At 41.4% G+C, this 12,637-nt stretch overlaps 1 protein-coding gene across 1 annotated transcript; it reads left to right on the top strand.

The window, feature by feature from the left end:
• Positions 1–954: 954 nt before the first annotated feature.
• On the top strand, positions 955–9,757 carry LOC139217598 (T-complex protein 11 homolog). The gene is made up of 10 exons (XM_070848961.1): positions 955–1,047; positions 2,006–2,093; positions 2,218–2,347; positions 2,453–2,573; positions 3,280–3,500; positions 4,456–4,592; positions 5,509–5,690; positions 6,670–6,851; positions 7,300–7,472; positions 8,974–9,757. Exons 2-10 carry the CDS (start codon positions 2,018–2,020, stop codon positions 9,204–9,206), a joined length of 1,455 nt encoding a protein of 484 aa, XP_070705062.1. The 5' UTR covers positions 955–1,047; positions 2,006–2,017; the 3' UTR covers positions 9,207–9,757.
• The last annotated feature ends 2,880 nt before the right edge of the window (positions 9,758–12,637 follow it).

Raw genomic sequence — 12,637 nt, 5'->3', positions numbered from 1 at the left:
ACACAACATTTTGCAATTATAAATAATTTGCAATACACTTCAGTCTTGGGCCATTTTTTGTTTGCTTATATTTTCTTGTATATAAATCTCTTCACCTTTAAAGTTGTACTATCTCTGACTTGATGCCTTCTCAAAGGCATTAAACATCCTGGTTTGGAGGCAGCAAACAATCCAAAAGTCAAAGATAATTAGTTTATATAGCAGATGAGAAAAGCAGCACATATGTTTAAGTAATCTCTAAAAAGGAAAGGAACAATTACCAGTTAAGGAAAGATAATCTTCATCAAGTGTCACAACAGTGATAGAAGTAAACAAATAAAGTAAATAAGTAGGATAAGAGAGAAGAAATACATGTAGAATTAAACAAATAGATGTGCTTTTAAAAAGAAAATAAAAATATCATAGATGATGAAATAAAGCAGTAGTAGTATTTTGAGTGTGTTCTCCACAGGTCTGCGTTCACAGAGCTTTAACTGCACATCTCGGTCTCGGGGTTTTCTCGAAGTTCCTGGTTTATAGGAAACGGGACATTTCCAGCTCTGTGTATCAAACAATGCAGCATTTCTACCGACACACCGTCCGCTTTCCACTTTGTTTGCCCCGAGCCACAGCGGAGGCGGAAACAATGAACAGGTAGGTGAGTTTTCCTCTGAGCGCAGAGCTGACAGCCAGCTGACTGCGCCGACACGCCCACTGTTTACATTTGAGAACGGGACAAACCAAAGGAAACCGTCGTGTTTTAATGCATTTAGTATAGAAATGAACAGAAGTCAATCCCTTAACATATTTACACCCGCAGCTGGTATCACGGTGCAGTCGTACATACAAGTTTGGCTCGTGTATTAAACCGATAAAACAAAGTCCGTCATCTGTAAACTCCCCCACACCTCTGTCAGAGTGGTTCAGCCCAGGTTTAAACTTGACCGTTAGTGTTTCTGAGTGTTTTAAACGGCAGACAAACTGCCCTCTCGGTCTGCGCCTCAGTCCGCTGATATAAGCGTTTTATTTTAGAAAGTCTTAATAAGTTCACCGAAGTACAAACAACAGGTAAGTCAGCCTCTAAAAGTGTCTTGTCGTCGTTACAGTGCAATTTTAACGTCACGCTGCTTGTATTTAGTTTTTTGGTAAGCAGACTTAACCTTACATCTTTACTTAGAAAGCTCTAGCTAAGTTTTATGTTTGCCGTTTGCTTTGGTCCAATAGTGGAAACTAACCAGTGTTTAGTACTTTTACTATACTCGTACTTAAATACAACTTTAAAGTACTATTTTCTGCTACTTTATGCTTCTGCTCCACTGAAACACATTCAGAGCAGATATGGTAGGTTTCAGAGACTTACTGCATTACACTGATTTGTTACCTGTAGTTATTAGTTAGCGTCACTTCGGGTTAATGGTACACAATATATTTAGTCAACAAAGACTTACTGGCGTATTAAAGTGAGCCTTTATTGAATCCCAGAGGAGAGATCCAGGTGTTGCAGCAGTGGTTATATACTGTGGTATTGTTACTTTACTTGAGAAGCATTACTTCTTCCAGCGCTGCTTTTTTTAAAACTGTAAAATAACATTGTAATAGTCGTGATAGTAAATGTAATTGATTACTATATTACTAATATTTCAAGGACTGCAGCTATCAGTCGTCAAATGTAAATTGCCCTTTTATTATTTCCCAGATGTAGTTAGATTTCTTGTTTTATTTGACCAACAGTCCAAAACGCAAACATATTCAGTGTATTATCATGTACGACAAAAACAGCCACAGCAAATATTCAAACACATTTAAAAAGCAGGAAGCAATCAAATGTTTTTGCTTGAAAAACAAATAAAACCATTGATCTGTTATCAAGGTGGTTGAACATTAACGATCTATCGATTGACTGATCTGCTAATATTCACAGCTTGCAGTGTTTTTATAGCGCACGCTACGAAGAATAGGAAGCAAAATGACAAATTTCATCAAGCTGTTCTGAGTTGATTGTTTACTTAGTAATTTCAATGTCTAGACTGTTGCTGAAATGCCAAATCAAAGAGACGAGGCTGATGATTCCCCCGGTGACCTTCCCTGTCTGGAAAAACTTGACTCTCCTACGGGTATGAAGCTTTATTACAGCAGTTATTGTTTTCAGGCACGTTCAGGGACCATTAGTAATTGAATTATTACCACCATGGCAGTTTTAATTATCTGTGGGTGTGTGTGTCCTGTCTGTGGTGTCAGGGAGCCCACCCACTGCCTCATTATCCAGTCTGATGGAGCTGGAAAATTGTGTTTCCAACCTGAGCCTCGCGCATGAGATCATGGTGAACCAGGACTTCTGCTTCAAACCCAGGAGCCCTCCTACAGACAGGCAAGTCAAACCCTCCACCACAGCTAAAGTGACCTTGGTTATTCTTCAATTAATTGAGAGTTTAGTCTCTTTTGAGCTGCCTTTTAACCGTTTCTCCTTCTGCAGCCTGGAGGGCAGAGTGACAGAGATTGTTCACCGGGCATTTTGGGACAGTCTTCAAGAGCAGCTGAACAGTGATCCTCCAAATTACAGCCACGCCGTCATCCTGCTCCAGGAAGTCAAGACTGTAAGTCTGTGCGGTGTCAAGTCATTGGCATTAATAGCAGAGGAGGAGGCTCTTCTGAGACCCGTGACCCCATGGATGCTCATGTGCTTTGAAGATCAAAACCACACTGTATAGAGTACAGACAAACGGCACATAAACATGAACACACGACCGTATGCACAGTGTGAGACTCCGTGATTAGAGTTATCTGATTCATTCAGACTTCATTACAGCTGTCTACTATTTATAAGAAAATCAATGTGAAATAAGAATGAAGTTGGTAAAATCTAGAGATTTTTCTATTACTGATTAATCTACCGAAGAACATGATTCTTTACATTGCAAAGGTCGTGATATGGTATGTTACTGGTGACACAACTCTCATGTCTGTTTAGACTGTTTAAGCTACTGCCAGTTAGCTCAACTTAACATAAAGACTGGAAATGGGGAAACGCCAAACCAGCACCTCAAACGCACCCTAATTAGCACATTATATATGTGTTTAATACGTACAAAAACCAAAGTGTACAAATGATAGGCAGTAGTGTTACGGGGAATTTAGTATTTAAACAATTTTTTGGCCAGGCATACTCATTTCATGGTTGCCTGGCAGTGCGATCGTCCTCGGCATTATCAAGAGGACACGTGCTCTAAACCACACGAACCTTTAAGGAGCAACTGAAGTTTTCTGTATGTAAAGTGCACTAAAGGCAGCGTCATATCTTAGATGCTTCAGTCCCTGTTGATGCCCGGTCACGGCAGACTGAGGTCTCAGCTGGATGAGGTGCTGGACATGGAGCTGATCCAGCAGGAGGTCCACCATGGAGCTCTGGATCTCCACAGACTGGCAGGATACATCATCACCACCATGGCGTCTTTATGTGCACCTGTGCGTGACTCTGCAGTCAGAGCACTGACGGACCTGAAGGACCCTGTGGAGCTTCTGAGGTAAGGGGCAGGTCACCATCACCTTTACCGACGAAGCTTGTGTCTACTGTATATGTGGATTCTGTTCTACACAAAGCACGGGTCTGTAGCCAACTGGATTTTCATGCAAACCACTGCTGAACATTACTACATCAAATTAAAAATATCTTAATACAGTTAAGGCTGTTCTGATGGTATTTTCAGAATCCTCACCAACTCCTAGTTTGTTGGTGATTAACTAAAACATAAGGCATGTCTTAGATAGTAAAGACTTCATGAGTTAATGAGCAAGGAAATGTTTGTGGCACTGTCCAGTCAAAAGCTATCAACTATATACAGGAAGTGACCGTAGCATAACAAACCTTAATATAACCTTCAAAAATATAATATAATATAATTGACTTTGTTTTATTTCTATATGCATTCATGTAGAAGTGTGTTAAGTGTTTAGTGGACAAAACACATCATTAAGTCTACAATATTAGCAGAGTGTCTGTAATTTGAGGGCCATTTTTGTAAGTAATAAAGTCAAAAAATCACAGGTGAAATTAATAACATTAAAGGTGGCTGAATTCCTTTTAGGTGAGACAGCTCCAGGCTCTGGTGTTGTGCATGCTAACTCGCTGACATGGTCCATTAGAAACTTATGGTTCCCTCTCCAACACAGATGTATGCTATATTACATAAACTGGGGCTAACTAGGATGAAAGGTAGTTCAGCTTGTCCTCAGATACTGTTCATCCATTGGTGTCCAAACTTCCTGTGAAAACTAAACATGAAAACTAAACCTTGACTCCTGCAAACACTCAAGAGAAGCTATGTTAGTGCACATGTTTAAATAGCATCTTGAAACCTTTTTTTTTTTTGTCTTTTTTACGTCGTATTGATTCTATTAAAGGTTATTAAATCATTTTTTTGGTGTATTACAACCCAAAAGCTGTTTCACCCTAAACTCATTCCCCTGCCCTGCTGTCAGGGGGATCTTCCGCGTCTTGGGCCTAATGAAGACCGACATGGTGAACTTTACCATCCAGAGCCTGAGGCCTCACCTCCTGCAGCAGGCCGCTCAGTACGAAAGGGCCAAATTCCAGCAGATTCTGGACAAGCAGCCAGGTGAGGAAGAGGGTTTAAATCCCTAATCCGACGGCTGCAGTGTGAGTGACAGATGATGAAGGTGACTCTGTGACTGTAAAATGTATGGTTCACTGCATATTTCACTTTTCAATTAAACAGATTTTGACCCTTGTCACTGTAAAGCACCATCCTGCCATTTTTCAGCTTCTCATAGATCGGACGAAGAGCTGGACGGCCAGTCAGTGACCTCTGTTCTGTCTAAGTGCAGCTGGCTAATCAGAGTCACTGGCAGAGTGACAGGGCCCTCAGTGCTGACCGTGATGTTAGCTGTGCTACTAAATACCCTCATCTTTTTTGTGTCCCTCCATACCCAGAAACATTTAGTTAGAACATGACATAATGTGGTTAATAAATAGGATAGTACTCTATATATTTTCTTTTCATACCAGCAATATTTTAGTTTTTATAGCAGTGGGTGTCAGTTTTTTCCAGAGGCAATTCTTTCATCTTCATGCAGACACTCTTAATTGATGCACTGAGACTGTAGCAAATGTGCTGAAAACACAATCTAACCTATTAAACAGACTCTTAAAGGGATAGTTTGCCAATTTTCAACCATATTTGTGTCATTAAAATGTGGAAAGTATATGCAAATGAACAGTGTTTAACTGTCCTCCGTGTCATCTGCAATGAGAACTCCCCACTCTCATAAGTTGAAGGGCTACTATTTGATTGAATAACTGATTTAACAATAAAACTATTACTGTTATTTCACTGCTTAGTCACTTATTCAATTGAACAACAGTCACAGAGCCATCAAAAGTCCACTGCACAGTATCTCTTTAAACTAACCGTAGAAGAAAAAGTGATCCTCTGGGAATTCAGTTTTTGATGCATGTTTGATGCATGCATGTTTTTGTGTCTCTGCCATATGTATGTTACTGTCTTTCTTCAGCTTCTCTGGACAATACCACCACTTGGCTTCAGGCAGCAGCGTCAGAGGAGGCGTCAGCCGTCAGAGCTCGGTCTGATTCTTCCAGTTCTGACAGCCGAGGTCCTCTCAGTGCCACCGCTGTCCTCAACCGGGCCTACATGCGTCTGCTACACTGGGACCCGCAAGACCAGAAATATCCCGAGGTCAGCTGCGGCCTTTAAAATTACGTCACACGACACATCGCCTTTCTTTGGAGTGATGTTTTATTGATTATCAGGGAATATTCAGTCTCCCTACACGCTCCTCCTCACTCTGCTGCATGTTAACGCATGTGACAACAGATTAGAGCTCATGTAGGACCTCGGTTCCCAACCTTTTTTTATCTGACGCACCCACACAGTCCTGTCAGATGAGCTCCAGTAACCCTTCGTCAGCGTCACCCATCATGTTTCTGTTCATTTAAGTTGATTTTAAACTTGCTGTTATTTAACACATCTAATTCTACGAAAGATTGTTAGCTAACAATAATGTCTTCATATAATTGAACTGTCAGTGTTTGGGTGGTTTGTTCAAGTTTACATTCATATTACTACCACTTCTAGTGGCTGAAGCTGAATTAGTACATTTACCCATTACTATTACAGTTACACCTATTTTTGCTGTTTATACATTAAGCTACCTTTAGCTATTTCAATGCTTTATCCGCTACTTTTAGCTAATGATTTCAAGTATTTATCCTTTAGGCTACATTTTGCTATCCACAGTATTTCAAGTGTTAATCCATTACTTTTAACTTATAATTTCAACCATGTATCCATTATTTTCAAATTAAGAATTGGAACTATTTATTAATTACTTTTAGCATTTATTTCAACAGTTTATCAGTTACTTCTAGCTAACTATTTTAAGCATTATTCAATTCTTTTAGCTATTTCAACTGTGCTCAGCTACAGTTAACTGGTTAGACCTCGCTGCTTGTTTGAGAACTAGATTTCACGCTGTCTCAATAGTAACCTGTAGACTTACATTTGACTTAAATCGTCATTTTTATTCTTTTTTCCAATTAGAATGATGTCATCTATTTGTAGCTGTTGCTTTTCTTTGGAAAGGCTCATATATATGTTGAACATTCCCTGTGATTAACCTTATGACACATGACCGTGACCTGACCTCCTCACACAGACTGCGCTGATGGACCGAGCCCGCCTGGTCTCTCTGGGCCAGCAGCTCCAGATGTTGGTCCTGGAGGCATCCGTGCTGCTCCTGACCAACACTCAGTGTGGGGGCGCCATTTTCTCCCTGCAGGGGTTTGTAGGTAAACTCAGGCACTCCGTCGCTGCCCTGCTGGAGGGCAGTCACACCAGGTAAGAGGAGGATTTGGTGATGCATGTACTGGCTGTCACGGGGAACAGGTATTGTATGAGGAGGAAACCAATGGAGGTGACAGGAGGCAACTAGCTTGTCAGAACGGATCCAGCTAACCTCATTCTTTCTGTTCAAGAGAAGCCCCGTCATGATTAGTGGATAAATGTGGAGCAGCAGCTTGTGACATTCAAGGCCTGCTCACACTCTGGACCAGGCTACAATACAATGTAGCACAGGCTATTTCTCCCTTAATCACCTTTATTAATTCCATGTCATCTAAACCTCTTTTGGGACATAGATATTACTAAAGAGCCTTATTTATTGACTCTTATAAGTCCCATTGGTCACCACCCTGTGTTAATGAACAAATTCAAGGACCTGTAACCTAATGCACATCTAATGAAGCCTGCCTGGTAGTTTGTCTCATGCTGGTTGTTGGTGCTGCAGGGAAGCTGACCTGAGGGAGGCGCTGCTGGGGCTCGGGGAGACGGTACTGCAGCAGGTGACCGAAGCTCTGAGCGGCCAGGGAGGAGCAGCGCTGCCTCTGGAGAGCCTGGATCTGCTGAAAGGACAAATATCTGAGCTGTGGAAGCACAACAACCCTGTCCGCACACTCATAGGTCAGGCTGAGCACGAGGACACACTACATGATTAACTGAAGCTCAAATATGTACTCATATATTAGATTTAGGTATTTATTGCTGGTTATGTTTTTACTTGGTTAAAGCTGAGAAAACAACCTCCCCACTGCTACTGGAAATACACGAGAGAAGGAAGTGCATCATATATTAGTCTGTAAAGAGCTGATGGCTTGGGGATGAAGCATTCTCACTCAACAGGAGAAAATGCCTTGCAACAACCATTTATTTTCATTATTGATTGATTTGTCTGCAAACTGTCGGCTCATCACAATTTACCAGAGGCCATGGGGCATGGACTAATAATTCAGGCCACGTCAGCACAGGCCAGCCTCCACACATTCACAACTGATCTGCACTGTACTCTAACTGTTTATGCCAGTGTCTATAGGTTTTATTACTACACAAAACGAACATCTACAATAGTTAAAAACAGATCAAAACTGTCCTCAGAAGAGTTAGAAGAGCTATTTCTGCCAGACTACATACGCTGAAGTGTCGATGCCATTTATTAGGTTTTTAAACTCCAAATCATGTAATCATGTCAAAATCATGGCTCAATCAATTTTTAACACTGACCATGTCACTTACTCAGGATCGTACCTGTATACTGCAGCATTTGGCGTCCTGCAGCTCCACTCAGCTCCACTTTTTTCATTCTCTTTCTCCTGTGCTGTCCTTTGTTTTCATCACGCTGGTCGCCACACGCAGCCCACACGCTGACTGAACATTGTGTTGAAGCGTGCATGCGACCAATCACGTGTGATGACAGGCAGGGATCACATCATCAGCTTAAAGGCAGACTGCAGCTCTGAGTGACTGTATTTGCCCCTTGATGTTTTAGCTTCAATATACCCATTTTTTAATTTGGCCCTTCTAACCCTGGTCTGACACTGTGGGCCGACGAGCCAACCAGGCCACTGAGAATTCTCCCAGTGCTCCCAGTTGTCAGTCCGTTTTCTCCAACCAACAGTCCAAAACCATAAAATATTTAGCTTGCTGTAATGCATGACAAAGAACAGCTGGAACCAGGGGATGTTTGGTGTTTTAGGCAGTTTAGCAAATTACTCAAATTATTTGTAAATTGATTAATTGTTTCAGCTCAAAAGCACACATGGGGGAAACACTCTGGGTTGTAACTGTTGGTAGCTGTTCTGTTAGCATTTAGTTTAAGGAGTGGTTTAGAAAATTCAGGTGAAATTTCGGGTGATGAAAACCCCTCAAGGGTCATTCAAAATACATTTTGATGAGGATATGTTGGTGTATTTTCATCTGTAGAGAGCTGACATGTTTGGAACGCACAGTTTTCACTCAGCACAGCAGCGACATGCATTGCCATGTCATGTAGTTTGGGTTATCTCTGTCCACATGGAATTTTTTTAAACTTGAATGTGTGCTGCTGCAGAGAGCTGACTTCTTTCCCCCGCTCTCCCTCCTCCCCCTCATCCCTCTCTCTCTTGCTCCCTCCCTCGATCACACACAGGAGAGAGGGTACAGGGCTTCCTCCAGGCCATGCTGCAGGGCGGCCCCGCTAAAAGGAGTCCAGAGCTGCCTGCTCCCCTCGGGCTGGTGAGTGCTGAGCTCGCCGAGCTGGGGACGGCCTTTGGGCGAATCGTCCACTTCAACCGAACGGTCTTCGGTCCCTTCTACGCACCTATCCTCAGGAAACTGCTGTTCCCACCGGGAGAGGCCGAGACCGGGGAAGACTCACGCTAGACTGAGGGCAACCCAGAAAACCTCCGTTGACCTTAACATAAGCTGCCATTTGGCTATTGAGTGTAAATACAGCAAATAAGAATGGAAAAGATATTTACAGTCTGCAGAAAAAAAAATGATGTATATCATAATTATTATTATGTTTTTCAGGGAAACAAAAAAAATCCAAATCAAAGCATGAGGCAGGTGCTGCACTATCATTGCTTTAGTGCCAAACCAAACAGACTGAGTAAAACAAAAACAGTGAACAGTTTTCACCTGGACAACATGTATGTCGATTTTCACTCAGTTTACTTCGTCTCAAGATAAACACAAAGTAAAACAAAGATAAAGTACCAAAGATTATGCTAACAGTTTGTAAATAATACTTCAGCTTTAATAAGGTTTCTGTTCTTATCTTTTTGTTGACAGATGTTTATGTACAACTTACCAAAGTCAGTGTGCACCTTTTTTCTGAGTTCTTAATTATAAGTTTCCCAGACAGTTTGTTTTTAGTGAGAGGTGGTGTCCTAACCAGGCACTTATTTGTAAATAAATACCAAAATAATTCATTTTCCAATTTTCAGCAGCCGTTCAAAGAGAACAGTATTAAAAACTAATCGATTATAATACCAGATATTACAATTCTGTCAGAATCATTCTAGGATACACTTATATTGGGCAAAGCTTGAACAGAGCGCTACAGATTATTCTCTTGGAAACATGTAATTTTGTGGTTTGTGAGTTTTTTTATTATGACAACTAAAACGGTTGTTTGGTTGTTTGGTTGTTACATTACTGAGCCTGACATCCGTTTGCTTTGCTGGAGAAACAGTTTGGGGTTTATTTTTTAAGTACACCCTTCACGTGCCAATTTTTTCCAATCATTTAGAATATCTGTGCCGTAGCCGGCTATAAAAGGAACTGTGCCAGGTTTGATGTGTTGTTCCTTCAGGTCCAGGAAGCCATTGGTTTCTATTCATTTACAGTATGGATGTTCCATCACAGTGAACAGGAGGTTTATATTTACTTTTGTGGGGGATTATGCAACATAAAGTTTCATACACTCAGGCAAGAGTCAGCATTTGCCATGTACAGAAATAAGTATACACCAAAGGATACCTGGAGTGTAGGCCAAAATACATAAACATTTCAGTGGTACGATCCTTTAACTTGGACTGACTACAGCCCTGAGCACAATGGATGAGCACGAGTCACAGAGGCAAGCAAGATAAAGAGCAACGCTTGACAATCTTTTGAAAAAACACCAGGTTCCTTAACACTTAACACTGTTTTGAGGGTATTCCCAAAAACACATTCAGTTTGCCGCAGCATAACAAAGATTTTTAAGCCAAACTCTAACTTGATTTAGTGATTTAGTGATTTAGTGATCCACTTAGACAGAAATATCATATCCCCATGTTCATAAAATACAGCACATGAACCATCTGGGCACATCACTGTGTATAAAAATGTAATGTAAAGTAAAATTATTATAAACAAACAAATTCCATAAAACGTGTTCTTCGTGTCGAATTAAACGAGGGCATATGTCATTTCTTCAACCATTTCTCCTTGGTTTAGGGGACTTTTTTATCGTTTTATGTTTTAGAGGAATTTGGAAATACCACCTGCACAGCAATCTGGGTTTTTCAAAGATCACCAGGCACTTCAGAAAATCTGATGCTTAACTCTGTGATTTGAATGTACGACAGCACACGAGAGGCACAAACTGGGGCTAATCGTTAGCTGAGATTAGAAGTTGCACCACCCACTAATCTCTAAAGCAGGAGAGACCCTGATAATTTGATTGTGCAATAATCACCCTGTTTTTATATCGTACTCACTGTAAATATTAAACAGTTTCTTTGTGCTTTTTACCATTAAACCATAAAACAAAATCAAAGGTGACACCAGACTTGAGAGGGATTCTTTTGTCATTGTATTATTTAATTTCATTAATATAATATTGCTTTGAAATTTGAAACAGTATCACATTTTCTTTGACAAACCAAACTCTGTCCACAAACATGGGCAAAGCATTGTATGCTGGTACAGTTTTTTTTTTTCCTCTCTACATTTTGTTACATTTCTGTTCACCCAATTCCCAGTTACTATCTCCAATAGACCTGAATCGATAGAAATGCTCATTAATGGTCTATATCATTAATGGTCTACAGTGCTCTAAACATTACAGTACCTACATGACAAGATTAGAGAGTCACATGGAGGCCAGGAAATAGAGTTGACCTTTCTGGCTGACCTCTCTCAAGACAGGAGTGATGCACGGGTCCTGTTTAACCAGTGATGTGGGACAACAGGTTTACCTTTTGTCTGCGTGTTGGGATTGGTATCAGGGGCAGTGGAGGAGCAGGGGGGGGACATACAGAGTGAGATCTAAATGTCAGAGTGGCGCTGGGTTGGCCCTGCACGTTGCATAAGGCTTACCTCTTCTTTTCTCTTTCTCTCTTTCTCTTTCTCTCTCTCTCTATCCCTTTTCCACCGCTCTGCCCACTAACTCAACACACGCAAACACGCTCACATCGGCTGCTCCCCTTCAACTCACAGCTTGGTATCCGGAAACTTGAACGCTGGGGTGAGCTACACAAGGAAAACACCAATGTTAAAAAGACCGTTCCATGCACAGCCGTATCATGCCACCAAAACTTGCTTTAAATAGCTGCTGCTCATTAAAGTGTAATGCTTTTACATTATGCATCCATACTAGAGCAGGTTGTCTTGGTGACACACAAAATGGAAGAACATACGTGACAAAATGTTGGAGGAATGACGACAATGGAGACGTGGAGGGATGGAGATGAGTCGCTGTATTGGAGCGTAACGAAGAGAGGGAACATAAAAAGCAAATGGCAGATGAGCGAGAGGAGACGAGACACTGCTACAGTACATAACAAAGACTGCTCAGGCCAAGTGCATCAAAGGGTACAAAACAACAAAAAAACACTGCCAGCATGCATCGTCAGTGGAAGCTAACAGTCAGAACAGAGTGGCAACGACACAGCCACGGTACCGCACGCAGACCAGCTACATGTTAACAGTCAGTCTGCAGCCACACTGTCTTCTGGAGAGGAGCTCAGTGCCTCACTTCTCCTGCAGCACACAGAAACAAGGACAGTGGACAGTGATGTAACAGTAACGGTCCAAACTCCCATGAGGACACACAGAAACAAGGCATACAGCACGCACAGTAGGGAGTGCACACATGGGAGAACCCACAGAAACGTGTCGACTCCACAACGAGCATTTTTGAGTCACAGTGCAGGAGGGAAATTCTTTAAAAAAAGAAAGAAAAAAAAAAAAAGAAACGTGTCATGTTCTCAGCATAACAAATCCATTCGCATTAACACGACACCAGAGCAGCACTTAGATTTGGCTCCTTTAATGTAGTGGAATTAAATCTTTTCATTGCCGGTTATTTTCAAGTGACATAC

Source organism: Pempheris klunzingeri, chromosome 2 (genome assembly GCF_042242105.1).
Source record: "Pempheris klunzingeri isolate RE-2024b chromosome 2, fPemKlu1.hap1, whole genome shotgun sequence".
Classification (NCBI taxonomy): Eukaryota; Metazoa; Chordata; class Actinopteri; order Acropomatiformes; family Pempheridae; genus Pempheris; species Pempheris klunzingeri.
The sequence above is the reverse complement of the archived record's forward strand: the minus strand, read 5'-3'. Positions and strand labels throughout refer to the sequence as shown.

Excerpts from the sequence above, each read along its gene's own strand:
- LOC139217598 (XM_070848961.1), top strand. The coding sequence starts at position 2,018 with ATGCCAAATCAAAGAGACGAGGCTGATGATTCCCCCGGTGACCTTCCC. Across the intron at positions 2,348-2,452 it reads AGGAGCCCTCCTACAGACAG|CCTGGAGGGCAGAGTGACAG; the intron begins GCAAGTCAAACC and ends CTCCTTCTGCAG. Across the intron at positions 4,593-5,508 it reads GATTCTGGACAAGCAGCCAG|CTTCTCTGGACAATACCACC; the intron begins GTGAGGAAGAGG and ends GTCTTTCTTCAG.